The sequence below is a fragment of the Littorina saxatilis genome, linkage group LG1, assembly GCF_037325665.1.
Source record: "Littorina saxatilis isolate snail1 linkage group LG1, US_GU_Lsax_2.0, whole genome shotgun sequence".
Lineage (NCBI taxonomy): Eukaryota > Metazoa > Mollusca > Gastropoda > Littorinimorpha > Littorinidae > Littorina > Littorina saxatilis.
In genome coordinates this window covers 48202769-48230616 of record NC_090245.1, presented here as the reverse complement: position 1 = coordinate 48230616, position 27848 = coordinate 48202769, and the positions used below count along the sequence as shown (strand labels likewise).

At 41.5% G+C, this 27848-nt stretch overlaps 2 protein-coding genes across 2 annotated transcripts in view; both read right to left on the bottom strand.

The window, feature by feature from the left end:
• LOC138972185 (sodium- and chloride-dependent glycine transporter 1-like) overlaps positions 1-3323 on the bottom strand; it is a 48248-nt gene extending 44925 nt beyond the window's left edge. The window contains exon 1 of the mRNA XM_070344933.1: positions 2135-3323. The gene's annotated coding sequence lies outside the window, so the exon portion shown is untranslated. The remainder of the gene's footprint in view (positions 1-2134) is intronic.
• Positions 3324-15681: 12358 nt separating this feature from the next.
• The window catches only part of LOC138972118 (uncharacterized), a 20716-nt gene continuing 8549 nt past the window's right edge, over positions 15682-27848 (bottom strand). Inside the window, exons 2-7 of the mRNA XM_070344910.1 lie at positions 27495-27567; positions 26779-26820; positions 23439-23588; positions 22398-22584; positions 19467-19703; positions 15682-16901 (exon numbers count right to left, since the gene is read on the bottom strand). Coding sequence (XP_070201011.1) covers positions 16813-16901; positions 19467-19703; positions 22398-22584; positions 23439-23588; positions 26779-26820; positions 27495-27551 — 762 coding nt within the window. The 5' untranslated portion in view covers positions 27552-27567 and the 3' untranslated portion in view covers positions 15682-16812. The remainder of the gene's footprint in view (positions 16902-19466; positions 19704-22397; positions 22585-23438; positions 23589-26778; positions 26821-27494; positions 27568-27848) is intronic.

Genomic DNA, 27848 nt, shown 5'->3' with positions numbered 1-27848 from the left:
GAAGACGCAGTCAAGATTGTTTTTCCTGCGCAAGCTGAGATCATTCCATGTGTGTAACAAGATGCTGTACATGTTTTATCAGAGTATGGTGTGCAGTGTGATGGTGTTCGCATCAGTGTGTTGGGGAGGGAATGCCACTGCAAGGGACACTGGCAGGCTGAACAGGCTGATAAAGAAAGCAAGTTCTACTGTAGGCCAGAGCCTTGACACCCTTGAAGTCCTTGTCGAAAGAAGGCTTGCCAGTAAGTCCAGAGCTATTCTGTTCGACCCAGGGCATCCCCTCCACGACGCACTGATGGATCTCCGCATCACACGGAACGCTCGGTTTCTCATGCCTAGGTGTCGAACGGAGCGTTTTCGGCGTTCTTTTCTTCCTGCAGCTGTGAGATATTTTAACAGCAACCGAGCCATCGTCCTGGCCACAGACTATCAGTGATGCCTTTTAAATGTACCTCTTAGTGATAGATTTAATATGATTTGATGACTGTTTGACCTTTGATCATAACTAGTGCTGTGAAAATGAGCTCTAGCTTTGTTGTGATGGTGTTGACACTATATTTTGCCCAATTGAGTCTAACTACCTGATGGCTAATCTACTGTGATACCTGTGATAACTGATGATGATTACTGTTATTGGTTTTTATGTGTTTGGTTGGTCTCTTCCTTGGTAGTGCAATAGCGTTAATTATGGATTGTTGTTATCATCATTTACATAAAAACTTATCTGTTAATCCAAACAATGATATAATTACTGTGATGTACTTAACTACACTTTAACATGGAATGTATGTATGTATGTATGTATGTAGGTATGTATGTAGATATGTATGTAGGTATGTATGTAGGCATGTATGCATGTGTATTGGTGTGTCGGTGTGTCAGGTGTGCAAGAAAAAAGGGTATTTTTATATCATGGGTTTTATGAATTTTCTTCTTTTATTCTTTTATAGTTATTAATTAATGACCTATATGTGCTGATGACTAAATTAATTTCCTTTGTTGGATCAATAAAATGTTATGAGTTATGAGTTATGAGTTAGTATACTACGTTACTATTTTTAGAAGGTCACTGCACGTTACTATTTTTAGAAGGTCTCCAGTGTTTTGCGCGTTTATCTCCTTTCCTTCGTATTCGGTATTCGGTATTCCTGGTATTCGGCTCTACTTCTTCCCGGCGAAGCCGGTACCCGGCGAAGCGGGTTATCATCTAGTTTAAATATAGTTTGCGTGGACATTGATCGGAAGCCTCGTGTTGGCCCGCGCTAGACCTAATTTTTAAAATCTAAAGAACACATGTGAGTCCTTAATCGTCAAGACAAAATCAGTGCAATTCGAAGTTTTGAAAGTTTGAAAAAAGGGAGCCCGGGTGCAGATCAAACGAGGTGGGTGTGTGCGTTGACTGGTGTGAGTAATATGATGTCTGTGATGAAGGTGGATACACGTTCGCCATGCATGTACATGATAAGATGCAGCTCTTTTCACTCGATGGCGGGGAAGAAGGCTACCGAAAACCATGCAACTTTCCTCTTTTTCTGAATGATAGTCGACTGAGATTTCCGAACATTTGATACTGTTTGTTGTTCTGCCTATGTAGAATGACTATATTGCGCTCAAAACACGTACTGCCGCGACAGGGCTACCATCACATCACATGAGCTCCTGATTTGGCCTGTTATGGTCCGCTGGACCCGAAAAGCAACAGCTAACTGAACTGATTGCCCAAGCAGACAAAGTTTCTTCAAATCGTTACTTTCTTTGAAGTCAACCGCCGCAATTTGGTTTGTGTCACTCGCAGTCGTTAATTGTATTTTAAATTCAGAGGTTCACAATAACGTGCTATAACAGATCTAGAATCGCTTTGAAACCGCGAACGACTCAATGCCACGTGTGAATAAAGTGGATCATAGAGGGCCCCAATGGCTCAGGAGTTGAATAAAGCACGAGAACTGGTGTGGGGTTTACGTATGCTTAGTAGCCACTCAAGTGACCTGTATATAATTCCATTAAATGTGTTGAATGCATTGCGAATGTGTTTCATCAGGTGAGTAGTGGTGTTTTCATTAACAGATTCCATCGTTTTGTAAACATCCCGTGAGGCGGAATAGGGCTTTAAAACACAAAGACTAACACTCACCTGCACAGTGTTGTAAATGACAAGGACGTATTGTTGTCCTGGCTGGCTAACCGGCTGGCTGCTGACGACAAAGAAGTGTTGTCTGGCTAACTGGCTGGCTGCTGATGACAAAGAAGTTGTCTGGCTAACTGGCTGGCTGCTGATGACAAGGAAGTGTTGTCTGGCTGGCTGGCTGCTGATGACAAAGAAGACGTTGTCTGGCTAACTGGCTGGCTGATGATGTCATAGAAGTGATGTCTGGCTAAATGGCTGGCTGATGATGTCACAGATGTGATGTCTGATGATGTCACAGAAGTGTTGTCTGCCTAACTGGCTGGCTGATGATGACACAAAAGTGTTGTCTGCCTAACTGGCTAACTGGCTGGCTGATGATGACACAGAAGTGTTGTCTGGCTAACCGGCTGGCTGCTGATGACAAAGAAGTGTTGTCTGGCTAATTGGCTGGCTGCTGATGACAAGGAAGTGTTGTCTGGCTAACTGGCTTGCTGCTGATGACAAAGAAGTGTTGTCTGGCTAACTGGCTGCCTGCTGATGACAAGAAAGTGTTGTCTGGCTAACTGGCTGGCTGATGATGTCACAGAAGTGTTGTCTGCCTAACTGGCTGACTGATGATGTCACAGAAGTGATGTCTGGCTAACTGGCTGGCTGATGATGTCACAGAAGTGTTGTCTGGCTAACTGGCTGGCTGATGATGTCACAGAAGTGTTGTCTGCCTAACTGGCTGGCTGATAATGTCACAGAAGTGTTGTCTGCCTAACTATCTGGCTGATGATGTCACAGAAGTGTTGTCTGCCTAACTAGCTGGCTGATGATGTCACAGAAGTGTTGTCTGCCTAACTATCTGGCTGATGATGTCACAGAAGTGTTGTCTGCCTAACTGGCTGGCTGATGATGTCACAGAAGTGTTGTCTGCCTAAGTAGCTGGCTGATGATGACACAGAAGTGTTGTCTGGCTAACTGGCTGGCTGATGATGTCATAGAAGTGATGTCTGGCTAAATGGCTGGCTGATGATGTCACAGAGGGGATGTCTGGCTAACTGGTTGGCTGATGAAGACACAGAAGTGTTGTCTTGCTAACTGGCTGGCTGGTGGTGCCAAAGAAGTAATGTCTGGCCAACTGACTTGCTCATGATGTAGCGACGTGACAGTCCTACAGCAGTAGACACCGTCTGTGACCCAGTGCTGGCTGACACAGAGGGCAAAAGCAGGAAAACAAGTGTGGCGGGGGGGGGGGGGGGGGAGAGGTGGCGGGGGTTTCGGGGTTGGGGGAACAAAGCGCCTTTAGGGCTGCCTCAGTGAAGCGCAACTGAAGCGGCAAGGACACATTTTCACCAGCGCGTGTCAGAAAGTTTTCCACTGCCTATGTCACCACTGGTCACGCTTTGTTTGTTATTACACCCCCGGTATAGGGGTGTGTATAGGTTTCACTCGATGTGTTTGTTTGTGTGTTTGTTTGTGTTCGCATATAGATCTCAAGAATGAACGGACCGATCGTCACCAAACTTGGTGAACAGGTTCTATACATTCCTGAGACGGTCCTTACAAAAATTGGGACCAGTCAAACACACGGTTAGGGAGTTATTGGTGGATTAAGATTAAGACTGACATATTATTTGGGTGTGTGTTGGTGTTCGCATATAGATCTCAAGAATGAACGGACCGATCGTCACCAAACTTGGTGAACAGGTTCTATACATTCCTGAGACGGTCCTTACAAAAATTGGGACCAGTCAAACACACGGTTAGGGAGTTATTGGTGGATTAAAATTATACAACGACTTATAGAGGCACACCCCCGTTGGTCAAAGGGAAATAACCATTCTCACTGCCACCAACTGAGAAGGTTATTTCCCTTTATAGGGGGTGTTTTTCCTATCGGAGGAATTTCTTGTTAATTATGCGTAAAGAACTAGCTGTACCCTATCGAGCTACCTGACGAGAAGCCAATGTGAGAAAAGACGCTTAGAAAAAGGTACTTTACAGCGCTCACCGCTGTTGTACACGCGACTGAAACCTATATTTTACAAGGAACTCAGTCGATAAATATCGACAGGGGGCCGATTAATGGTTTAAATGTGAAATGTGTGTATAATAATGGGTGTGGGTCTGAAATGAAGTTAGGTAGTAGTTAACATTTGTTTTGAATAATTGGTATTTTGACAATGTGGGTAGCATGGAAATGTAAGCATTTGAATGTAAGTCTTAGGTACCATTGTACCCAGGAAGAGAGACGAGAGATAGGAGTAGGTTGCAATAGCTTTTGTGGTCTTTGAGTTTTGTTTTTGGAAAGACATTGTTAAAGAAAAAGAAGACAATTACAGTAATGCAATATTTCTTGTGAAAACCAACGATTGTACAAAGAACATGTGAGGCAACATTATGTCTATGATAACATTAGTTATGATTTATACTATTATTATTTAGACTTGAGACTGAATAGCAAAAGGCGAAGTGTATGTTTTGTGGTGTGAATTGAAACAAAATGAAAAGTGTAAATATCTGGGAAATTGTGGTTTAAGGACTTCGTTATTTCTTGATTGTTATTTACTATTATATTGAAGTGAATAGCAAAACGCTGTATTTGAAATTAGCATGGGATTTATATAAACAAATTTTAACTCTATAAGGACGGATAACTCCTATATGGTTTAAGCAAATGAGGCTAATTAGTATGGAAGAAACACTCATTTTTGCCCCTTGGGGCATTCAAGGCAACAAGCAACCACATACATCTGATTTATAATTTAGTGAGACATAAAAAGCTGTATGATAAGTTTGTAGTGATTGAAAAAAAGGATACGTTTAAGATTGTTGGCAGGGGTGAGCAAAAGTGTGACCGACTCAGCGCAGAGATGATCGAAGAGATTACTTCGTAGTCTATCTGTGTTGTGACGAGCGTTGGCTAATGGTAACGAGTACATATGTGTGTAGTTGTGGTGTGTGTGTGTTTGCGCGTTGGTTTGGATTATGGGTGTAATTTGTAAAACAGATGTGACAGTAATAATGGAGTTCACATCAGTGAGGTTAGTTTGAAATGGAACACACGCACGTTTTTGAAAAAACAATATGAAATTTTGAACCATGAGATCTTCATTAAATAATAAACTGAACATCAGCAAAACATCAAAGCAATTATTAATAAGGTTTGAAAAGCTTGACTTACTATGTTAAATAGTGGATTGAAGGCTGAAAACGCCATTCACAAATTACATCTGAGATGGGGAGGTGCTGAAGATGTGGATGAGAATTAAAAAAAAAATGCTGAGTGACAACAGGGAGGTTAAAGGCTGCCCTTTTCGTAGCGTTCATTAATTAATTCTTATTGTTTACATGTGCCAATAATGTTATAAAACTGTACCTAAGAGGATATAATAACGATTGGCTGTAGCTTTCGAACACAGACAAAATTATTTCAGTATTGCAATGCAAAGTGGTTTTGATAGTGTCGAATGTAAACAGAACAGTCTCAAAGTGAAAGTGGATGTTTTCCGGAAATTGCGAAGTTAACAAGAATACAGAAAAGCGCGCTTTCCTGCTTAGCACAATACGCTACCGCGCTAATCTGGTGGAAGGTGAGCGATTTCCTTCACGCGGGGATTGACGACGCTGTACTGTCTGTGTTGACGGTCTAAAAATAGCCCAACCTCTGCTTTGAGACCCATGTTCACCACCGCCCTCAGCTAATTCAAGAAATCACCCCCCTCCTGCTAGGTACACGTGCACTCAAGTTAACCTCTGCTTTGACCTGTGTGCCAAGAGTCAGATGAGAGAGAGAGAAAGCGAGAGTGAGAGAGAGAGAGAGACACACACACACACATAGACAGAGACAGACATAGAAAGACAGAAGCGGAGAGACTCAGAGGGAGACACAGACAAAGACATACATACAGAGAGAGAGAGAGAGAGAGAGAGAGAGAGAGAGAGAGAGAGAGAGAGAGAGAGAGAGAGAGAGAGAGAGAGAGAGAGAGAAAAATGTAACTGATCTCGTGAGAACGGTTGAGGCCTTGCAAGGTTTTGACGGCAACTATAATTATTGTAGTTCTCTAAGACTTTATTTCTGTTTGATTTGTAATATGTTGGGAAGACATATTTATCAATTGATCAACAAAATAAAACATAATACAAAACGACACAACATTGTTAAAATTGGCCAACGTTGAACGTTTACGAAGGCCTCAATCTTCCCGCGCCGTAGACCAGATTAATAGGTGCTTGATTTTGGTATTTTGATTTTACATAACATTAAACCTTTCTTGGGGTTCATGGTCATGGCAACAGCCATAATAATATTATATCATGTATAATATTACATTTCAGCATATATGTGAATTACATGTTATCATACCAAACTGTCATACATTTTTTCCCACATCATTCTGATTGATCACAACCAAACCTACTATCAGTGGACACATCCAAATGCAAGCACCTGTTCTTGACAACTTGCCACTGATCTAAAAATATAGATCAGTGCAACTTGCTGAGTCCTTTGCCGCCACAGACACTGTTTGGCCTGTAGGTAAAATGTACAATGTATTTTCTGATTTGTGCACAAAAGCTTTTTTTCTTTTTTCTTTTTTTTAACATAACAATGTTTAATGTCACTGTATGTTTGAAAGACCATGGTCACATTTGTAAAACAAATGTTAAATTAGAAAATAAATAACATTTTGGTTCATGATTTTTTCCCACACCTGTGCTGAAAATAAGAAATGAAAATGTTGGTATATAAGTCACTCAAGTGCAGTAAAGAATGGTTTGAGTTTGTTGCGGTTGACCCTGCACAGTTCGACCTATGATGTGTGTGTTGAACAATTTTGCCGTTGGGGTGACGTATTTCACAACTTCCTGTGTTACACAATCTCAGTGATAACCAATTTTGCCTTCACCCCTCCCATGGGGTGACGGATTTCACAACTTTCTACTGATGAACAATGTTGCCTTCACCCCTCCCAGAGGGTGACGGATGTCACAACTTCCTGTGTACACAAACTGATGACGTATGTCACAACAAAATGGCGCTGCTCATGGTCAACCTCGAAACTATCCATAATGAAAGCCAGAGTTACCTCCCTTGTTTGAATAACAAAGGAAGAGTTACCACCCTTTGTTTCTAGACGGTTTCCTGAACTGTGAACTGTCCGGTTAATGTTTTCTTCTTCTCATAGGAGCAATAGAGATCGAGTCTCTAATATCACTGGCATTATGTGCTTGCGACAGGTGAACTGTAGACGCTGTACTGGTCTTGAATAATGTAGGTTGTATTCAATAATGGGGAGGTTCATAGTCTGAGAAAGGAAACAGTGAATCAAGAAACCAGGTGTACATCTGCGGCTCCTAGGCTGTGTGCATGCACACTATCTTGTTCCTGCCTCTTGCCATCTATGAGGTTTGGCGACTACAGACAAACAGACAGACACACACACAGTTACATCCATTTTTATATAGCGGGGTTACACACACACACTTACATCCATTTTTATATAGCGGGGTTACTAGCTGTGTCTAAATGACTGACCATTAGGTCAATCGGCGTTAGCATCTTCAACCCCTCTCTTTGCATTCCAACAGGTCCCTATGTTCTCCTGTATATCTTTTAAAAATTAAGTGTTATACCTATACTTCAGAACTGCGAAAAGCAAACTAATGAAATATAAAGGACACAAAACGAAGGAAGATGTTCAGTTTCAGTGAGAAAGGGGGATCATGTTAAGTCACGGTAAGATGCCTGCACCATTCATGTTGGACTGAATCACCAAAGCCTCCCAACTGGTCCCTGTGTTATTTTGTATGTCTTTTATACATGCAATGCTTTTCCCACGTTCAGAACTGTGAAAAGCAAAATAATGAATATAAAGGACGCACAAATCAAAAAGAATTTTTTTCAGTGTGACACTTTGACAATATGCGACACAGACACCCTTCTCCTGGTCCCTTACGCATATGTAGGGTACATGTATCTGCTTGTCATAATCTGAGGCAGAAAATAATTCAAGTTACAACACGGACCTTACCGATAGACAGGCTGGCGATCTCACTCGTAAACATACCGTGCAGTGTCTCGTTTTTTTCAAATTCTTTCATTACTTCAAACCACAAACAACTTGACGTGACCACACACAATCTCACTACAAAACGAACCATTGGTAATGATCGAATTTCTTTGCATCCAAGAGCATACAAGCAATATAAAAAGTAACCGAAAAGAGACGAAACTCTGACATATTTTGTCATTGTGACACCTTGACAGTGTACGACAAAGATGTCGTTCATATGAAGGTCATTTCAGTTCCATACAGACACCACAGCATTGCTCTCTCATTCACATGAACACAATTCAGCAAATGAGTATGCGAGTTTTGTAACTGGCTTTAGACAATACTTTTGTGAAAATGCTGCCTTTCAGAACGTTCATGAAAAACTATTATTTACAAAAGGTAACAGACCTTGTCGCAAGTCAAGATCAAAAATGAGCATTATGCCAAGACGTACGGTATGAACTGAAAGGTTAGGATATTAAAAACACAAAGGCACCAAAACCAAGAAAAAAAATTGGATTGACACTTGAATACAATAATTGTCGTTACCACGTCTCTCTCTATGGCATTCCGTTTGTCAAATAATTATTTGGATACTTTTTCATGTTTTTTTCACCAGTTTTAGCTAAATAATCATTATTTAGAAGCTCATGTGCTAAATAAGTAATTGTTTATAAACAATGTAAAACAATTCTAAATAATGTTTTGTTTACGTAAACCATTCATTGTTTACCTAAACAATTCATTGTTTACGTAAATAATTCATTGTTTACGTAAATAATTCATTGTTTACGTAAATAATGTATTGTTTACACAAATAATCACTTATTTCACAAAATAATATTTTTTGGGTGGATAAAGTGAGCAGTTGCGAAATAAATCATTGTTTACCTATATAATGCATTATTTAGCAGGAATCAAGAATTGACTTCTAAGCTTCATTTTTGGCTCACGTAAGTGTAGCCTATGCGATGGTAAACTTTGTCTGTCTGTGCGTGCGTGCGTGCGTATGTATGTATGTGTGTATGTCTGTGGTAGAAACTTTAACATTTTTGGCTAAACACCGAAATACTCATTTCACGTGGTTAATTTTCAAGCACCATCTTCAAATTATTGAAGCAATGATCAACATTGTGTCGGCATGTGTGTAGTTAAAGCGTGTATCCAAAGAAAACGGGTGGTGGGGGTTTTTGAAGGGGTACAAGCAGTTGACTGATTTGTGTCGTGTTTGGCATGTAGACGGCAGGTCAGGTGTCAAGATCAGGTCAGGGGTCGCGCGAAGGATTGTGGTCCAGTTCTCACCTCGCCGATTCGCCGGGGAAGACGATTTCATGTTGTTCGGTTTCTGAGCTCCAGAAAAGTAAATAAAGAAGATACCAAAGGGAGATTTCCTACAATTTGATCTGCACAGCGTGTTTCCAATGTCCACGCGAGGAAGAGCTGTCGAAAGCGCGGCAGTCAGTGTCGATCTTGCAGCCGTATCCCGGTAAGTTCAGAGACAGATCTAGTGTCTCCCACTCTGATAACGTGTCACCTACTGTTAATCCGTTTTGTTTTAATTTCTTTTTATTTCAGCAGACACGGATGTCAAACACAGTGCTAGGCAGTCACCTCTAGTGAAATGAGTTGATCTAAAGTGCCTGTAATGTTTGGATGTCTTTGCTCGTGGTTCGATTTATGTGAATTTCAAGACTTGCAGTAGAGTCTCAAGTTAAGTTTACTCTGCCCGAAAAAAACTGTCCACCATTTACTTGAACATGCAGATATAAGGAAACGGAATGAATCTGTTCTCAAAGTCAAAATGATCACGATTTTTTCCTCAGATTCAAAACATGCACTGTCATGGTTTTGTCTGTACAATTTAGTAAGTCTTAAGTACTTTGCAACAACTTCCTTGAACGTGAAAGACAGTTTTTGAATGCTAGATCTGTATCGCGTTTCATTCCAGACTCGATCCTCTCTTTGATTGTAGATCTACTGTTTGCTGTTTACGCACTATCATATGATTCGCTATGTAACGTTTGGTAAGCTTACCTTGCCACAGCTTTCTTGTCTTTGTTGGCATTTCTGGCTGTGTTGACCGTCAGAATTATTTTAAGAACCAGGCTGCTGCAGTCGACATGTTTCGCATATTGTAGGGTTACCATGCTGCATAGGTAAAGTGGCTTGTATAACCTGACTATTCTGTTTCAAAACACTGTTTATATTTGTGTAGGTTGTAGTCATCATAACTAATCGCATTTTGCCATTTGTTTCAGAAAGGAGGTTAACCTACAACAAGATCGACGCTATGTCAGATATATGCCTCAGCCACATGAAGACTTCCGAATTTAGATCTACTCGGCATGGTGACAAGTCTTGATGAAAAGTATAGGACTGAGGACAGCAGTGGAAAAAGTGCCCACATGGCAGGTACCTAACCTATTACCCTAGTCATTTTATCTGTTTGCCTTCTTTTGAAAATTATACATGGAGTTGATATGATGCGTTAGTTTTAACTGTGTGTGTGTGTGTGTGCGTGTGTGTGTGTGTGTGTGTGTGTGTGTGTGTTTGTGTGTGTGTGTGTGTGTTACGGAGTGAGTGAGTTTGTGTTATGTTACTGTTTGTTGATTTCTTACGGGAGCCTTGAAGGCTTCGCCTCTTGTTTTCTTTGTGTATATACTACTAGAGGAATACCCGGCTTCGCCGGGGTGAATCGCGAGACAGAGACAGACAGCGTGGCGGTTCACCACAATCATCTTTGAAGGCGAAGTCCTGTCAAACGGGATTGAGAATTTTAGAGCTTATTTCTTTGCCCTATATTATCTGTTGTGGCTTCTCAAATGCCAGAACATACAGACAGACAAAAGCCGCTAGACCCCATCACAAACAGAACTCTATAATCCACAGGTGTTGCTTACACACACACACAAACACACACACACACACACACAGAGAAACCGTATATATATATGTATATCTATAAATATATAGAGATAGGTGACAGTGTATTTTTCGAGTGGCTATAAATTGATTCGACCTTTTCACTTTGACAGTAAGAACAACTTACGGGTGCAAGGGAAGCGTTCTGGACAGCGCAGTGACATTCTAAAAATAGTAACGTAGAAACGGGAATATGGATTGAAGCCACACGAAGGAAGGGAGATAAACGGGGTGAATCGCGAGACAGAGACAGACAGCGTGGCGGTTCACCACAATCACCTTTGAAGGCGAAGTCCTGTCAAACGGGATTGAGAATTTTAGAGCTTATTTCTTTGCCCTATATTATCTGTTGTGGCTTCTCAAATGCCAGAACATACAGACAGACAAAAGCCGCTAGACCCCATCACAAACAGAACTCTATAATCCACAGGTGTTGCTTACACACACACACAAACACACACACACACAGAGAAGCCGTATATATATATATGTATATCTATATCTATGAATATATAGAGATAGGTGACAGTGTATTTTTCGCGTGGCTATAAATTGATTCGACCTTTTCACTTTGACAGTAAGAACAACTTACGGGTGCAAGGGAAGCGTTCTGGACAGCGCAGTGACATTCTAAAAATAGTAACGTAGAAACGGGGATATGGATTGAAGCCACACGAAGGAAGGGAGATAAACGCAAAACACTGGAGAAGATAAGGAAGAGTTACTGGGAATGGTGAAATGAACAGAAAAACCAAAATCGGTTCAGCGCTGCGCGCTGAGAGCACGTGTTGAAATATCTCATCGATGATATTGTGTCCGGGGTGTAGCTGAATACGGTGTCCAAATTTGAAAAAGATCCACCGAGAACTTTGGCGTTGTGATGTGGTCTAGCGGCTTTGGTGTGTCGGTATGGGGGCCCGGGTAGCTGAGGTGGAACCAAAATCGGTTCAGCGCTGCGCGCTGAGAGCACGTGTTGAAATATCGACCAGGTTGTGTCCTGTCCCGGGTGCACCTGAATATGCCCACCAAATTTGAAGCAGATCCATCGAGAACTTTGGCCGTGCATCGCGCACACACACACACACACACACACACACACACACACACACACACACAGACAGACAGACAGACAGACACAAGTCGTATATATATATAGATAATTCAATACAAGGTATCTCCAAACATTATTTATCAGAAAATGTTCGTAAATTTGTTTATTTTACAAGCTGAAATTGCCGTACGAAAAGAACTGAATGCGAAAACAAACAAAAGGTCAAGGTCATGACCGGGAGTGTTTAATGTTTGCATTCTCTCCCTTGAAGTTGTTGAAAAAAAGTTTTCCGTCCTAAGTTTTCTGTTCTGTCTCAACAAAAACTTTCTCTTTCCATTTCTCTTACTGCATGATTAAACTTTTTTTTATCTGTAAGTTATACAACACAACACAACTTGGTATATACGAAACTGGGTAATGTGTTGAAACCCCAACAACCAGTATCCACTGCCAGTATCAAAACCCACTGCCAGTATCAAAAGTTTCTGCTACAGCAACCGCAGCAGGACCAGGTCCGCCAGACAGAATGCCGCATATGGCATCAGCAGCAGCGCGTGAAAAAACTTCCAAAATGTCTCTGGTTTCAATATTATCGTTCCTTCCTGCCCCTTCGGCCATTTTGAATTCCTTCGTGACGAAAAAATTCTCCGTAGTTTCAGTCGAATATGTTTTTACTTTTCTTTTTGAAATGAAACGATTAAAGGAAGAGAAATGGAAAGACAGGCATGTTGTTGGGACATAAACAGAACAGAGAACATAAGGGGAAAAACTGTGTTTCAACAACTTCAAGCAAGAAAATGCAAACACTAAACACTCCCGGCAGGGAAAAACCTTAATTGACCTTGACCTTTGACTGTGTTTGAGATCAGTTATTTTCGTACAGCAATTTCGGCTTGTAAAATAAACAAAATAATATCCAAACAACAGCTATTTTAAGATAAGAGTGTGTGGAGAGACCTTGTATTCAATTATAGTAATCACTGAAAGATATAAAACTTAGTTCAGAAGCGAATCCTAGAAACCCCTAAATAATGGAAAATGTGTTGGCTAAACAATTCATTCTTCACGTAAATAATTCATTGTTTACGTAAATAATGATTTATTTAGCAACATTGCTGATTGTTTATAAACAATGTAATATAAGTCTCAATAATATATTGTTTACGTAAACAATATATTTTTTAGACGTATTTTACATTGTTTGTAAACAATCAGCAATGTTGCTAAATAAATCATTATTTACGTAAACAATGAATTATTTACGTAAACAATGAATTGTTTAGGTAAATAATGAATGGTTTACGTAAACAAAAAATATTTAGAATTGTTTTACATTGTTTATAAACAATTACTTATTTAGCACATGAGCTTCTAAATAATGATTATTTAGCTAAAACTGGTGAAAAAAACATGAAAAAGTATCCAAATAATTATTTGACAAATGGAATGCCATATCTCTCTCTCTCTCTCTCTCTCTCTCTCTCTCTCTCTCTCTCTCTCTCTCTCTCTCTCTCTCTCTCTCTTGGCCATATTTATTAAATAAGCCTGTACGTCAATGTGTGTTCGCCTGTCCATGATTATTAGTGTGTGTGTGTGTGTGTGTGTGTGTGTGTGAGTGTGTGTGTGTGTGTCAGTGTGTGCGTGCGTGCGTGCGTGCGTGCGTGCGTGTGTGTGTACGTGCGTGTGTGTGTGTGTGCGAGTATGTGTGTGTGTGTGTGTGTGCCTGTATTGTGCGTGCGTGCGTGCGTGTGTGTGTGTGTGTGAGTGTGTGAGTATGGTTATGTGTGTGTGTGCCTGTATTGTGTGTGTGTGTGCGTGGGAGACAGGGGAAGATAGCTCAGACACAGAGACGCGTGCTGCATAAAAAACGTCCCTGTAGCCACGGACAGAATGATAATAATTAGAAAATACATCAACACTTTAATTTATTTTGCAGTCTTTATTAACAAAATCATGAAAACGATCACAACCCGCAGCTCAGACTTACTGTTAGAAAATCTGTAAGATATTCATGAAACCTTAACCTACAAGTTTGTAAAACAACCTCGTGCAAACAAGTAATCATGACTGAATATATACATTGTACTTTTGTATACATGTATAAGTGAGATATGTACTAACCATGGCGGTAATAGCATAACATCAGGGGGACTCTTTGTAAATAAAATAAAACAATTCACGAAGAACTGTGTTCTTTCGCCATTTGAGTGCACATAAGCATACATCACACAATTATGAACGTTACTGTGAGAAAGAAATAAACACGCAAATAAACATGCATATGAATAAGGGAATTAAATCGACACTGATAGACAGACAAAACGGTAAATGGCACTATTTAAATGTACATGTGTAGTTAGGTGATGCCTGACGAAACAAGCTGACAACTTTGCTACAGATTACGATGAACGTCGCGAGGTGTACTTGTTGGCTCACGTAAGTGTAGCCTATGCGATGCTAACTTTTGTCTGTCTGTGCGTGCGCGCGCGTGTGTGTGTGTGTGTGTGTGATAGAAACTTTAACATTTCGTCATTTGAAGACGTCACACGCACGTATGTGCGTGCGTGTGTATGTCTGTGGTAGAAACTTTAACATTTCGTCATTTGAAGACGTCACATTATGGCGTAAGAGGGTTAGACGTCACGCGAAGGAATTACTGAAAGTCTCGGTCATTGTTACTTTGAGCGGGCCGAGACTAGTTGGCAGTCGTGTCGCAGGTATTGTTGACACTCTCTCTCTCTCTCTCTCTCTCTCTCTCTCTCTCTCTCTCTCTCTCTCTCTCTCTCTCTCTCTCTCTCTCTCTCTTTCAACTTCAGGCCCTTCAAGCGTTATTATTCTGATTTGTTTCGTTTTGGTTTAATTTTTCATTGCTCATTTTTCTTTTTGATTTATCTCCCTTCCCCCTTCTTTTGCGCTTGGAGGACATCATCTTCTCTGATAAGTCGTTTTGATATTTGTATTGTTGTTTTCATTTTTTTTTTAACCTGTTGAAGACCATTAGGTCGAAACGTTGTTCATTGTCATTTGTTTGTATATTTCGTTGCGAGTCCAGAATATTAGGTATTACTCTTAGTCGTGTCCCTGTAAGTAGGCTACATGCAGACAGACATATCTAGATCTAGTGTTTCGCTTTCTTGCACAGTGTCACCAATGCTTACTGTGTGTGTGTATGTGTGACGGAGTGATTGAGTTTTTGTTACTGTTTGTCTATTTCTTACGTGAGCCTTGAAGGCTTCGCCTCTTGTGTAGTTTAGCTACCTTTCTTTCTTTGTTTATTTGGTGTTTAACGTCGTTTTCAACCACGAAGGTTATATCGCGACGGGTTTAGCTATCCCTGATGAAGCAACTTGACAGCTTTGCTACTGACTGTGATGAACGTAGCGAAGTGCACGTGTAGTTAAGTTATCCCTAATAACAACGATACCCTTCATCATTCCTCGCTTAATTGGTATGGCGTTCTACATTGAGGCTGATCGATCTACTCTGTCATGACTGATGAGATACCCAATGATTTTTGCCCCCCCCCCCCCCCCCCCCCCCCCCAAAAAAAAAAAACCACTTCATTTTTTTTTTCTTTTTTAATGATTAGCGAACAGTGATTTTCATTGACAAATGCATGTGTGGCCATTGTTTCCATGCACGGTCACGGGGCACAGCGTCCGAATAGCAGTCGTATGTTTCCAAATACCGAACGGTTTGTTCATTACCTGGGCGTACAGTGGAGTATATAAAACCTCTCTGACAACAGAAGGCAGAATCGTTCTATATCACAGATCTATGAAACAGAAGCAACACATAAATACCACGGCACAGGAGTCGTAAAGGCTGTAATAAAAGTACACTTAATTATTCGCGGGTTGTAAAATTCCAGTAAATATGGACAACAGCTTGAATGCGTATGCTTTGTATCTCGAGATCAACATTGGAACTTTATGGGAAATCGATCTGTTTTGTTGCAAATATTGATTGTTGACAACTTCAAGCCGAAAAGCACTGTTACTGTGGTACCGTTTGAAAATGTAACTTTCCGCACCGTTAAACAAAGAAGCTTGCACTAAGTGGTTTATAAGGAATTTCATTTTGTGCCAACCATAAAGAAAAGTTAATGGTAACTATCTAAAGCTTAACGTCAACCCCTAAAAGTAGGTTGGGAGACGTGTGGTACGACAACAATAGCAACCAGTCACGTGGTTCTGCACGTATGATTCCCCCTTCCCTGATACTATATGTTTTGCCTTCATGTTATTTGACCCGGGATTTGTAACTGTAGTTCAGATTCTAGTGTTCCTTAAGAAACTTGAAAAGAAAGCAAGAGTTCAAGATCCTAATGACTGTGATCTTGACTGATGATGTTCGGCTCATACAAGTAATAATCACTTTCTTATCGGCGTGAAAACGATGAGTTCTACGAAACGACACGAGTTAGCGTCGAGGGCGGCGCGATGGATGACATCACTAGCTATGCTATGCTAACTTGGTTTTTCTGTCCCCAGAACTAGTGTCTATTTGGGACATGACGTGGTTATGTGACGTGGAACCTCTTATAGTCAAGATCCAGATGACGACACAATCACTGTCCAGTGTGGTGACTTGTAACTAGAGGACTCTCGGCGATTAATGCTGTAATGTGACCAATGAAACGAGGCGTTGCATGTCTCGCTGTCCAATCAGGGACAGGCTCTGGGGTCGATGGTGAAGAGGGAGCAGTGTTCTCTGGCCAAGTCTCGCTGGATCGTCATCAGCTCGTCCCATCGACCTGCACACGTTGACACACATTTACAAATTATCATAAAAGGTCAAATCTAAACGCGCGTTAACTTTGTTTGCCTTCTCACATTTTATGTCTGTGTGTAGAGTATCTTAAGTCGCTGAATTATCTTACATCTGAGAAGATGTTGTACAAGTAAGCTTCAAACTGGCGAGATTCCATGGCATGTTGGTGCATTGCCTGCAGGTCAACTCATTCCAAAGCACGCCGAACCTCGGTCTTTCAACCCTACATTTAGTCAAGCTGTGGAACTCACAGAATAAAACTGAACGCACTGCATTTTTTCACAATGACCGTAGTCCGCCGCTTGTGCAAAACCGGAGTGAAACTGACGAGCCTGTTTAGCGCGGTAGTGGTTTCGCTGTGCTGCATAGCACGCTTTTCTGTGCCTCTCTTCGTTTTAACTTTCTGAGCGTGTTTTTAATCCAAACATATCATATCTATATGTTTTTGGAATCAGGAACCGACAAGGAATAAGATGAAATTGTTTTCAAATCGATTTCGGAAATTTAATTTTGATCATAATTTTTATATTTTTATTTTTCAGAGATTGTTTTTAATCCAAATATAACATATTTATATGTTTTTGGAATCAGGAATGATGTAGAATAAGATGAACGTAAATTTGGATCGTTTTATATAAAAAGAAAAATTATTACAATTTTCAGATTTTTAATGACCAAAGTCATTAATCAATTTTTAAGCCACCAAGCTGAAATGCAATACCGAAGTCCGGCCTTCGTCGAAGATTGCTTTACAACAATGTCAATCAATTTGATTGAAAAATGAGGGTGTGACAGTGCCGCCTCAACTTTTACAAAAAGCCGGATATGACGTCATCAAAGACATCTATCCAAAAAATGAAAAACTGTCTGGGGATATCATACCCAGGAACTCTCATGTAAAATTTCATACAGATCGGTCCAGTAGTTTACTCTGAATCGTTCTACACACACACACACACACACACACACACACACACACACACACACACACACACACACACACTCACACACATACACCACGACCCTCGTCTCGATTCCCCCTCTATGTTAAAACATTTAGTCAAAACTTGACTAAATGTAAAAAGAACGTTAACAACTTTGTTGTCTTTTAAAATGCACACACTCAAATTTAGTATATGATTTGACGCATCTTCGTTTTTAGCCAAAATGCATATGACAGGGTTGGATCGGGGGGAGGTCCCGGGTTACACTTTACCCTGCGAATGTACCTTTTTTTCTCAAAGACCCAAAGCACCCCTCTCAAATGCAAATGAGCGCTTCTGGGGTGATAACGCGAGACAACTCCTGTGATCTTGCCACGAGGTGGCGCCAGTTACCAGCCGAAAAAAAGAAGGGGCATAACCTCACCAGAACCGACCATTGTCTGTTTACCGTACACAATGCACGACTTACACACGAACTGTTACCAAACCGAAATGCTATTTGGGACCAATGCAAGTTTTTTTCCTTTCTCGTGTGATCTTGCCGCGAGGTGGCGCCAGTTACCAGCCGAAAGAAAGAGGGGGCATAACCTCACCAGAACCGCCCATTGTCAAGATCCCCCCCCCCCCCCCCTCCCCACCTGGCCAGCCCCTTGTACCCATGCCTCATTTTGGAACCCCCTCCCTCTCACATACACGAGGTCCTGCCCTGGGTTTTTATATTTAGTCAAGTTTTGACTAAATATTTTAACATCGAGGGGGAATCGAAACGAGGGTCGTGGTGTATGTGCGTGTGTGTGTGTGTCTGTGTGTCTGTGTGTGTGTGTGTGTGTGTGTGTAGAGCGATTCAGACTAAACTACTGGACCGATCTTTATGAAATTTGACATGAGAGTTCCTGGGTATGAAATCCCCGAACGTTTTTTTCATTTTTTTGATAAATGTCTTTGATGACGTCATATCCGTCTTTTCGTGAAAGTTGAGGCGGCACTGTCACGCCCTCATTTTTCAACCAAATTGGTTGAAATTTTGGTCAAGTAATCTTCGACGAAGCCCGGACTTCGGTATTGCATTTCAGCTTGGTGGCTTAAAAATTAATTAATGACTTTGGTCATTAAAAATCGGAAAATTGTAAAAAAAAATAAAAATTTATAAAACGATCCAAATTTACGTTATCTTATTCTCCATCATTTGCTGATTCAAAAAACATATAACTATGTTATATTCGGATTAAAAACAAGCTCTGAAAATTAAATATATAAAAATTATTATCAAAATTAAATTGTCCAAATCAATTTAAAAACACTTTCATCTTATTCCTTGTCGGTTCCTGATTCCAAAAACATATAGATATGATATGTTTGGATTAAAAACACGCTCAGAAAGTTAAAACGAAGAGAGGTACAGAAAAGCGTGCTATCCTTCTTAGCGCAACTACTACCCCGCTCTTCTTGTCAATTTCACTGCCTTTGCCATGAGCGGTGGACTGACGATGCTACGAGTATACGGTCTTGCTGAAAAATGGCATTGCGTTCAGTTTCATTCTGTGAGTTCGACAGCTACTTGACTAAATATTGTATTTTCGCTTTACGCGACTTGTTTGACTTACGATCTCTCTTGCACTCAGCGTGGTGCCCGGGGTTCTTGAAGAGGTGCACGGTGACGATGGTGTCGTGGGGGACGAAGTAACGGCGCAGGAACTCGGCGCCCACGGACTGCACGACGAAGGGCTGCGCGTCGTAATCCAGCAGCAGTTGCGCGAACTTCCTGGCGAAAAGCTCCTTGTACGTCATGTAGTCCGTGGTGCGGTACAGCTGCACCTCGGAGATCATGAAGGTGCTGTACACTGCAACATCAAATATCTCTGTGTGTGACGTGTAACATCAAACATGTCAGTGTGTGACGTGAAACATCAAACATCTCACTGTGCTGTACACTGCAACATCAAACATCTGTGTGACGTGAAACATCAAACATCTTACTGTACTGTACACTGCAACATCAAACATCTGTGTGTGTGACGTGAAACATCAAACATCCGTGTGTGTGACGTGAAACATCAGACATCTCTGTGAGTGAAGTGAAACATCAGACATCCCAGTGTGTGACGTGAAACATCAGACATCTCTGTGTGACATGACACATCAGACATCTCTGTGTGACATGAAACATCAAACGTCTCTGTGTGTGACGTCAAACATCAAACATCTCAACGTACTGTACACTGCAACATCAAACATCTGTGTGTGTGTGACGTCAAACATCAAACATCTGTGTGTGTGACGTGAAACATCAAACATCTCACTGTGCCGTACACTGCAACATCAAACATCTCTTTTTGTGACGTGTAAAATCAAACATGTCTGTGTGTGACGTGAAACATCAGACATCTCTGTGAGTGAAGTGAAACATCAGACATCCCAGTGTGTGATGTGAAACATCAGACATCCCAGTGTGTGACGTGAAACATCAGACATCTCTGTGAGTGAAGTGAAACATCAGACATCCCAGTGTGTGACGTGAAACATCAGACATCTCTGTGAGTGAAGTGAAACATCAGACATCTCTGTGAGTGAAGTGAAACATCAGACATCTCTGTGAGTGACGTGAAACATCAGACATCTCTGTGAGTGAAGTGAAACATCAGACATCCCAGTGTGTGACGTGAAACATCAGACATCTCTGTGCGTGAAGTGAAACATCAGACATCTCTGTGAGTGAAGTGAAACATCAAACATCCCAGTGTGTGACGTGAAACATCAGACATCTCTGTGAGTGACGTGAAATATCAGACATCTCTGTGAGTGAAGTGAAACATCAGACATCCCAGTGTGTGACGTGAAACATCAGACATCTCTGTGAGTGAAGTGAAACATCAGACATCCCAGTGTGTGACGTGAAACATCAGACATCTCTGTGAGTGAAGTGAAACATCAGACATCCCAGTGTGTGACGTGAAACATCAGACATCTCTGTGAGTGAAGTGAAACATCAGACATCCCAGTGTGTGACGTGAAACATCAGACATCTCTGTGAGTGAAGTGAAACATCAGACATCTCTGTGAGTGAAGTGAAACATCAAACATCCCAGTGTGTGACGTGAAACATCAGACATCTCTGTGAGTGACGTGAAACATCAGACATCTCTGTGAGTGAAGTGAAACATCAGACATCCCAGTGTGTGACGTGAAACATCAGACATCTCTGTGTGACATGAAACATCAGACATCTCTGTGTGACATAAAACTCCGTTTAAGGCACACACTCTTAGTGCATTCAAAAGGAGATAACTATACCGAGCAACAAAGGAAACGCGAAAAAATTCTGCAATGTTTGATTGACAAAATCTCGAACAATTATAGAGTTAGGATTATCAAACCACAAAAAGTTTGATGAAGGAATGTTTGACATAGCTGTTGTGTGATTATTTTGATGCTGCGACTGTTTCAACACACGGGACAAGCAGGTTTAACGTTAACGAAGTTTTGGAGGTATCGCTCAGTCAGTCTTCATCGCGCTCTCTGACCACTGATCGGACACTGGTGGCTTCCAATGATGTTCCTGGTAGTGTCAGTGGCTGTATTGAATCGATCTCGAAGACGTTGTGGCAGGAAATTGCGATCTTGTCTTATTGGGGTAATGCGAAAAATCCACCGCGTTGCAGAACTGCAGTGCTTCCAATGTCAACAGAACATTGCTGAAGGTGATAGACTGTTGACATGTGCACGTTTAAAGCACATGCCAGCGCTTCTGGATCATCCCCAGCTTTAAATCGACTGGCATTTCTGTGGTGTCAATCTTGGCATCCTGGCTGTTTCAAAAGTGAGACTGGCAGCAAGCGTGCCATGGTCTCTTTTGGTTGCTATTGCATTAGTGAACACATCTCACACGTGCAAGTGGAGCAGGAGAAATCTGATGTGTGAGATGTGTTCACTAACGCGCATTATGTGTTTAACGTTAAACCTGCTTGTCCCGTGTGTTAGAGCAGTCACAGCATCAAAATAATCACACAAAAGCAAGGTCAAACATGCCTTCATTAATATTTTGTGGTTTAATAATTCTAACTCTATGATTGTTTGAGATTTTGTCAATCAAACACTGACGAATTTTTTCGCGTTTCTTTTGTTACGTTCACCGGGTATTCCATTTCTTAGATTGTTATGCTATGCTATTCCATGCCATGCCATGCCACACCATGCTATGCTATGCTGTGCTATGCCACTCACTCGTTTGGCGGGGTGTAGAAGTCTCACAACAGCCGGCAGGGGCGGGCAATTTAGTCAGGTTGCTTCATGCTATGTTTTGCAATGCTATGCTATGCTATGCTATGCTATGCTATGCTATGCTCTGATACACTATACCATGCATTGCTAAGCAGTGCTACGCTATGCTATGCCATGCCATGCTTTGCTATGCTATGTCATGCTATCCTGTTGAAGTCAGGCTGCTTCATGCTATGCTATGCTATGGCTATGCGGTACGATATGCTATGCTATGCTATGTTATGCTATGCCATGCCATGCTATGCTATGGCACTCACAGTGTTCGTTGGGCGGGGTATAGAAGCGGACGACACCCCAGGCCTCACAACTGCCGGCAGGGGCAGGGAAGTCAGGCTGCTTCATGCGGGGGTCGCTGACGAAGAAGGTCCTGGCGTCCTTGACCGAGTGGAACCAGAACACCACGACCGCCTCCTCCATTCGGGCCGCAGGGTTCAAATCCCAAATCTGTCCAATTTTGACAAACATTGTGGTGCTTATTTGGTGAGCGCCGACAAATCAGACGCACTGATTATACTTTCCATATGTATACGCACACGCATACGCACAGTGAGAGATTGGACAGAGATGACAGGCAAGAAGGCAGACAGACAAACAGACAGAAAGCTAAAGGCATACAGACAGACACACAGACAGACATGCAGGCAGACTCCCCCAAAACACTCACAAAGTATACTGACGCTGATGAAACTTTTTTGATCACAATTGCACGCACATTTTCACACAGAGTATCAGCCAGCCAGACAGAGTGACAGACAGACAGACAGACAGACAGTCAGTTAGTCAGTCAGTCAGTCAGTCAGAGAGACAGAGGGACGGAGGGGGTGGTGGGGTGGGGAGGGGGGGGGTTAGAATAGTCCCCTTTCTAGCGATGCCGAGAAAGCGACCTCCCAGGTTGGAGATGGCTCGCTTGATCAGCAGACAGACAGACAGACAGACAGACAGACAGACAGAGGGACGGAGGCATGAGTAGAATAGACACCTTTCTAGCGATGCCGAGGAAACGACTTCCCAGGTTGGAGATGGCTCGCTTGACCAGCAGACAGACAGACAGACAGACAGAAGGGGGGGGGGGTTAAAAAAGACAACCTTTGTAGCTATGCCGAGGAAACGACTTCCCAGGTTGGAGATGGCTCGCTTGACCAGCAGACAGACAGACAGACAGACAGAAGGGGGGGGGGGGGGTAAAAAAGACAACCTTTGTAGCTATGCCGAGGAAGCTACCCCTCCAGGTTGGAGATGGCTCGCTAGACCAGCAGACAGACAGACAGAAGGGGGGGGGGGGCGGTAGAAAAGACAACCTTTCTAGCGATGCCGAGGAAGCGACCCCCCAGGTTTGTGATGGCTCGCTTGGCCAGCACCACGGACTGCTCCACCACGCTGACCGTCGTACCGTTGTTGGTGGCGAACCTCACGAACATGTACACCCCGTCGCCAGGCGGCTTCGTGAACTGCAACATCGTGCAAATAACAGAATAACTATCTCTGGTTTGTGGTCGGCCCAATTACTGCAACATCACAACAATAACGGCAACATCATAGCAATCACTGCATAACTATCTCTGGGTTGTGGCTGGCCCGTTAACTGCAACACCGTACCAATGCCTGCAACATTAACGCAATAACTGCAACAGCATGGCAATAACTGTAACATCATAGCAATTACTCCATAACTACCTCTGGGTTGTGGTCGGCCTGTTAACTGCAACATTATGGCAATAAATGCAACATCAAAGCAATAACTGCTCAACTATCTCTTGGTTGAGGTCGGCCTATAAACTGCAACATCATAGCAATAACTGCAACATCATAGCAATAACTGTAACATCATAGCAATAACTGCAACATCATTGCAATAACTGCAACATCATAGCAATAACTGCTGAACTATCTGTTGGTTGAGGTCGGCCTATAAACTGCAACATCATAGCAATAACTGCAACATCATAGCAACAACCGTAACATCATAGCAATAACTGCTACATCATAGGAATAACTGTAACATCATAGCAATAACTGCTGAACTATCTCTTGGTTGAGGTCGGCCTATAAACTGCAACATCATAGCAATAACTGCAACATCATAGCAACAACCGTAACATCATAGCAATAACTGCTACATCATAAGAATAACTGTAACATCATAGCAATAACTGCAACATCATAGCAATAACTGCTGAACTATCTCTTGGCTGAGGTCGGCCTATAAACTGCAACATCATAGCAATAACTGCAACATCATAGCAACAACTGTAACATCATAGCAATAACTGCAACATCATAGCAATAACTGCAACATCACTGCAACATCATAGCAAAAACTGCAACATCATATCAATAAGTACATAACTATCTTCTGGATCAAGTTGTGGTCGGCCGTAACATCTGTTACATATTTTGCATGATTTTTATCCTCGTATCAACATGTTAACAAGTCGCGTAAGGCGAAATTACTACATTTAGTCAAGCTGTGGAACTCACAGAATGAAACTGAACGTAGTCCGCCGCTAGTGCAAAAGGCAGTGAAAGTGACGAGCCTGTTTGGCGCGGTAGCGGTTGCGCTGTGCTTCATAGCACGCTTTACTGTACCTCTCTTCGTTTTAACTTTCTGAGCGTGTTTTTAATCCAAACATATCATATCTATATGTTTTTGGAATCAGGAACCAACAAGGAATAAGATAAAAGTATTTTTGAATTGATTTCGAACATTTAATTTTGATCATAATTTTTATATTTTTAATTTTCAGAGCTTGTTTTTAATCCAAATATAACATATTTATATGTTTTTGGAATCAGGAAATGATGAAGAATAAGATGAACGTAAATTTGGATTGTTTTATAAAAAAAATTTTTTTTACAATTTTCAGATTTTTAATGACCAAAGTCATAAATTCATTTTTAAGCCACCAAGCTGAAATGCAATACCGAAGTCCGGCCTTCGTCGAAGATTGCTTGGCCAAAATTTTAATCAATTTTATTGAAATATGAGGGTGTGACAGTGCCGCCTCAACTTTTTACAAAAAGCCGGATATGACGTCATCAAAGACATTTGTCGAAAAAAAGAAAAAACTGTCCGGGGATATCATTCCCAGGAACTCTCATGTAAAATGTCATAAAGATCGGTCCAGTAGTTTAGTCTGAATCGCTCTACACACACACGCACAGACAGACAGACAGACAGACACACACACACACACACACACACACACACACACACACACACACACACACACACACACACACACACACACATACACCACGACCCTCGTCTCGATTCCCCCCTCTACGTTAAAACATTAAGTCAAAACTTGACTAAATGTAAAAACCAGAGCCATCATTATACATGGTGACCACCCAAAAATGCAACCCACACAAATGTTAATATCTTCTACATCTTTAGACCGAATCACGTCATATTTGGGGAAAACAAATTGCAGCCTATGCATGACCTTTTCCCGATGTAACACATTTATAGATTGAATGGTCTGACTTTTCTACAATTTCAAAACAAGTTGCCAAATTCGGGGATCGACTCAGCAGTACGAAGTTTGAAATGTGAGCGGTAGCCAAACTAACCCGATAGAAGCACTCCATGTTGTTACCTTTGGGGTAATTCGAATGAAAAAGTATACCTTAATGAACGCTAGACAATCAGTGACTTGAATACAGCAATTACAGGCAGGATCAGGGCATTTACCAAGGATGAATGCGCGTTCATGTCATTGATGAATTTTGCGCGACATTGCGCAAGTGTAACTTCACAACGAAGGGATTAATTTTTGAAGTCATTTGAGGTTAGAAAACATTTTCATAGTTGATGTGCATGATCACTACCGACCATTCTACAAAGTTTCGAGTCTGTAGATGAAATGGTCTGATATTTACCTTTTCTCCAAAATGTGTTCAAAATTACACCTCCGAAATTGACAATGGCAAGAAAGCTTTCCTGTCTAAGGATTGCCCTGAACCTAGCTGAAACTGCTTTCTTCAGGTCACCGATGGTTTAGGGAAGGAAGGGGGTGTTTGTGTATACTCAGACAGTAAGATAATCCAAAAGGTAAAAGTATGGGGGGGTTTAAATCAGGTAAGTATTGCTACCGTTCAATGTTAAACTTCATTCTGTTGAGTCGATCGCCGAATTTGAAAACTTGTTTTGAAATAACACACAAGCCAGACCATTTTATCTACATAATTGCTACTTTGTGGAAGGGTTTTGCATAGGCTGAAATTTATGTTCTCCAAATGTAAAGTGATTCGGTCAACAGATGTAGAAGTTATTAGCATTTTTGAGGGTTGCCTTTTTTTTTTTTTTTTTTTTTGGGGGGGGGGGGGGGGGTCACCCTGTGGCATCTACACGCAAAGTTACTTGGATGGTGGACACTATTTCGAGGTGTGTTAGAACTTCCAGGTCACTTGTTCAAAAGCGATACATTCTGATGAATACCAGTGGATGCTTCTCTGCAAGGGAAAAGAGTTCACACAGCAGCCCCGCCGTTCCCCGACTGGTCAAATTGACCACTGTGACCAACACAGACAGCAAGATAACGTAATAAAACGTGGAATAAAACAATAAATCGACAAATTAAAAATAAAAACACGTTATGCTAATGTAAATAAAATGTAGTGTACTAATGTACTAACCTCTCGCCATTGGTGTTGCCTAGCCACCTCACCTCTGTAGGTCTGTGCGAATGAAAGAAACATACATGCCACATGGTGCTAAATTCAGTTTTCACTCGCTATACGAAAAAAGTAAATGTCCAATTGACCAAAACAATGTTATATATGCATGCGCACATGGGACGCAGTTGTTTAATTACACACATGCACATCGTACAAAACGGTTATTTGAAGATCAAGAATTTTAAAAATGTTAAAAAAATGTAACAAATTACAGAGAAAAAAGAACGACGGAGCAACACACAAAAAACAAGAAAACAAAATTCATACATAAACATATAGAGAGATAACGCTCCGGATTTAAAAAAAAGTATTTGAGTGAACTCTGTAAAATTAACATGTATAATCAGTCCAGCAGACTGTAAATAGATGAACTCCTGAATTTACTCTGTCGGGTGTGTATGGGTCGTCAGAGACTGAATAATCTTGCTTTAAGTGATGCAAGCTTTCAACGTGTGCTCCTTGCAGACGTGTTTCAGACACACCCCTCACTACCAACAATTTCATGTTTGAAAGTTTGACTCACCACAAGCAAGAATATACACTCTTTCACAACCCATAAAAACCCGACAGAGTTATTTCCGAACATCGTCTAGTGAGTAATGGACGTATTGTGACCGGGCGCCTTGTGACCATCGGCTGGACAAGTAGTGGCCAGCACAGGTAGAGAAACTCACGTTGAGTGGCGGTTGTTGCGACGTGTAGTTCTGGAGGTGGTCACAGTATGGGTCCATCGCCGTCACTGAGAGCCTGACACACATCAACATTTCAATCAATTTGGTGGAAAAATGAGGTCGCCACAGAGCCGCCTCAATTTTCACTAAAACCCGGATATATGACGTGCTCAAAAACATTTGTTGAAAAAATGAAAAAATAAGGTCTGGGGGTATTATCTGGAAGAATTTGTTTGTGGAGTTTCATGAACATCGGTCAAGTAGTTTTCTTGGAATCACTACACACACACACACACACACACACACACACGCACGCACGCACACACACCACACACACGTTTCAGTCACTGTTTCTTC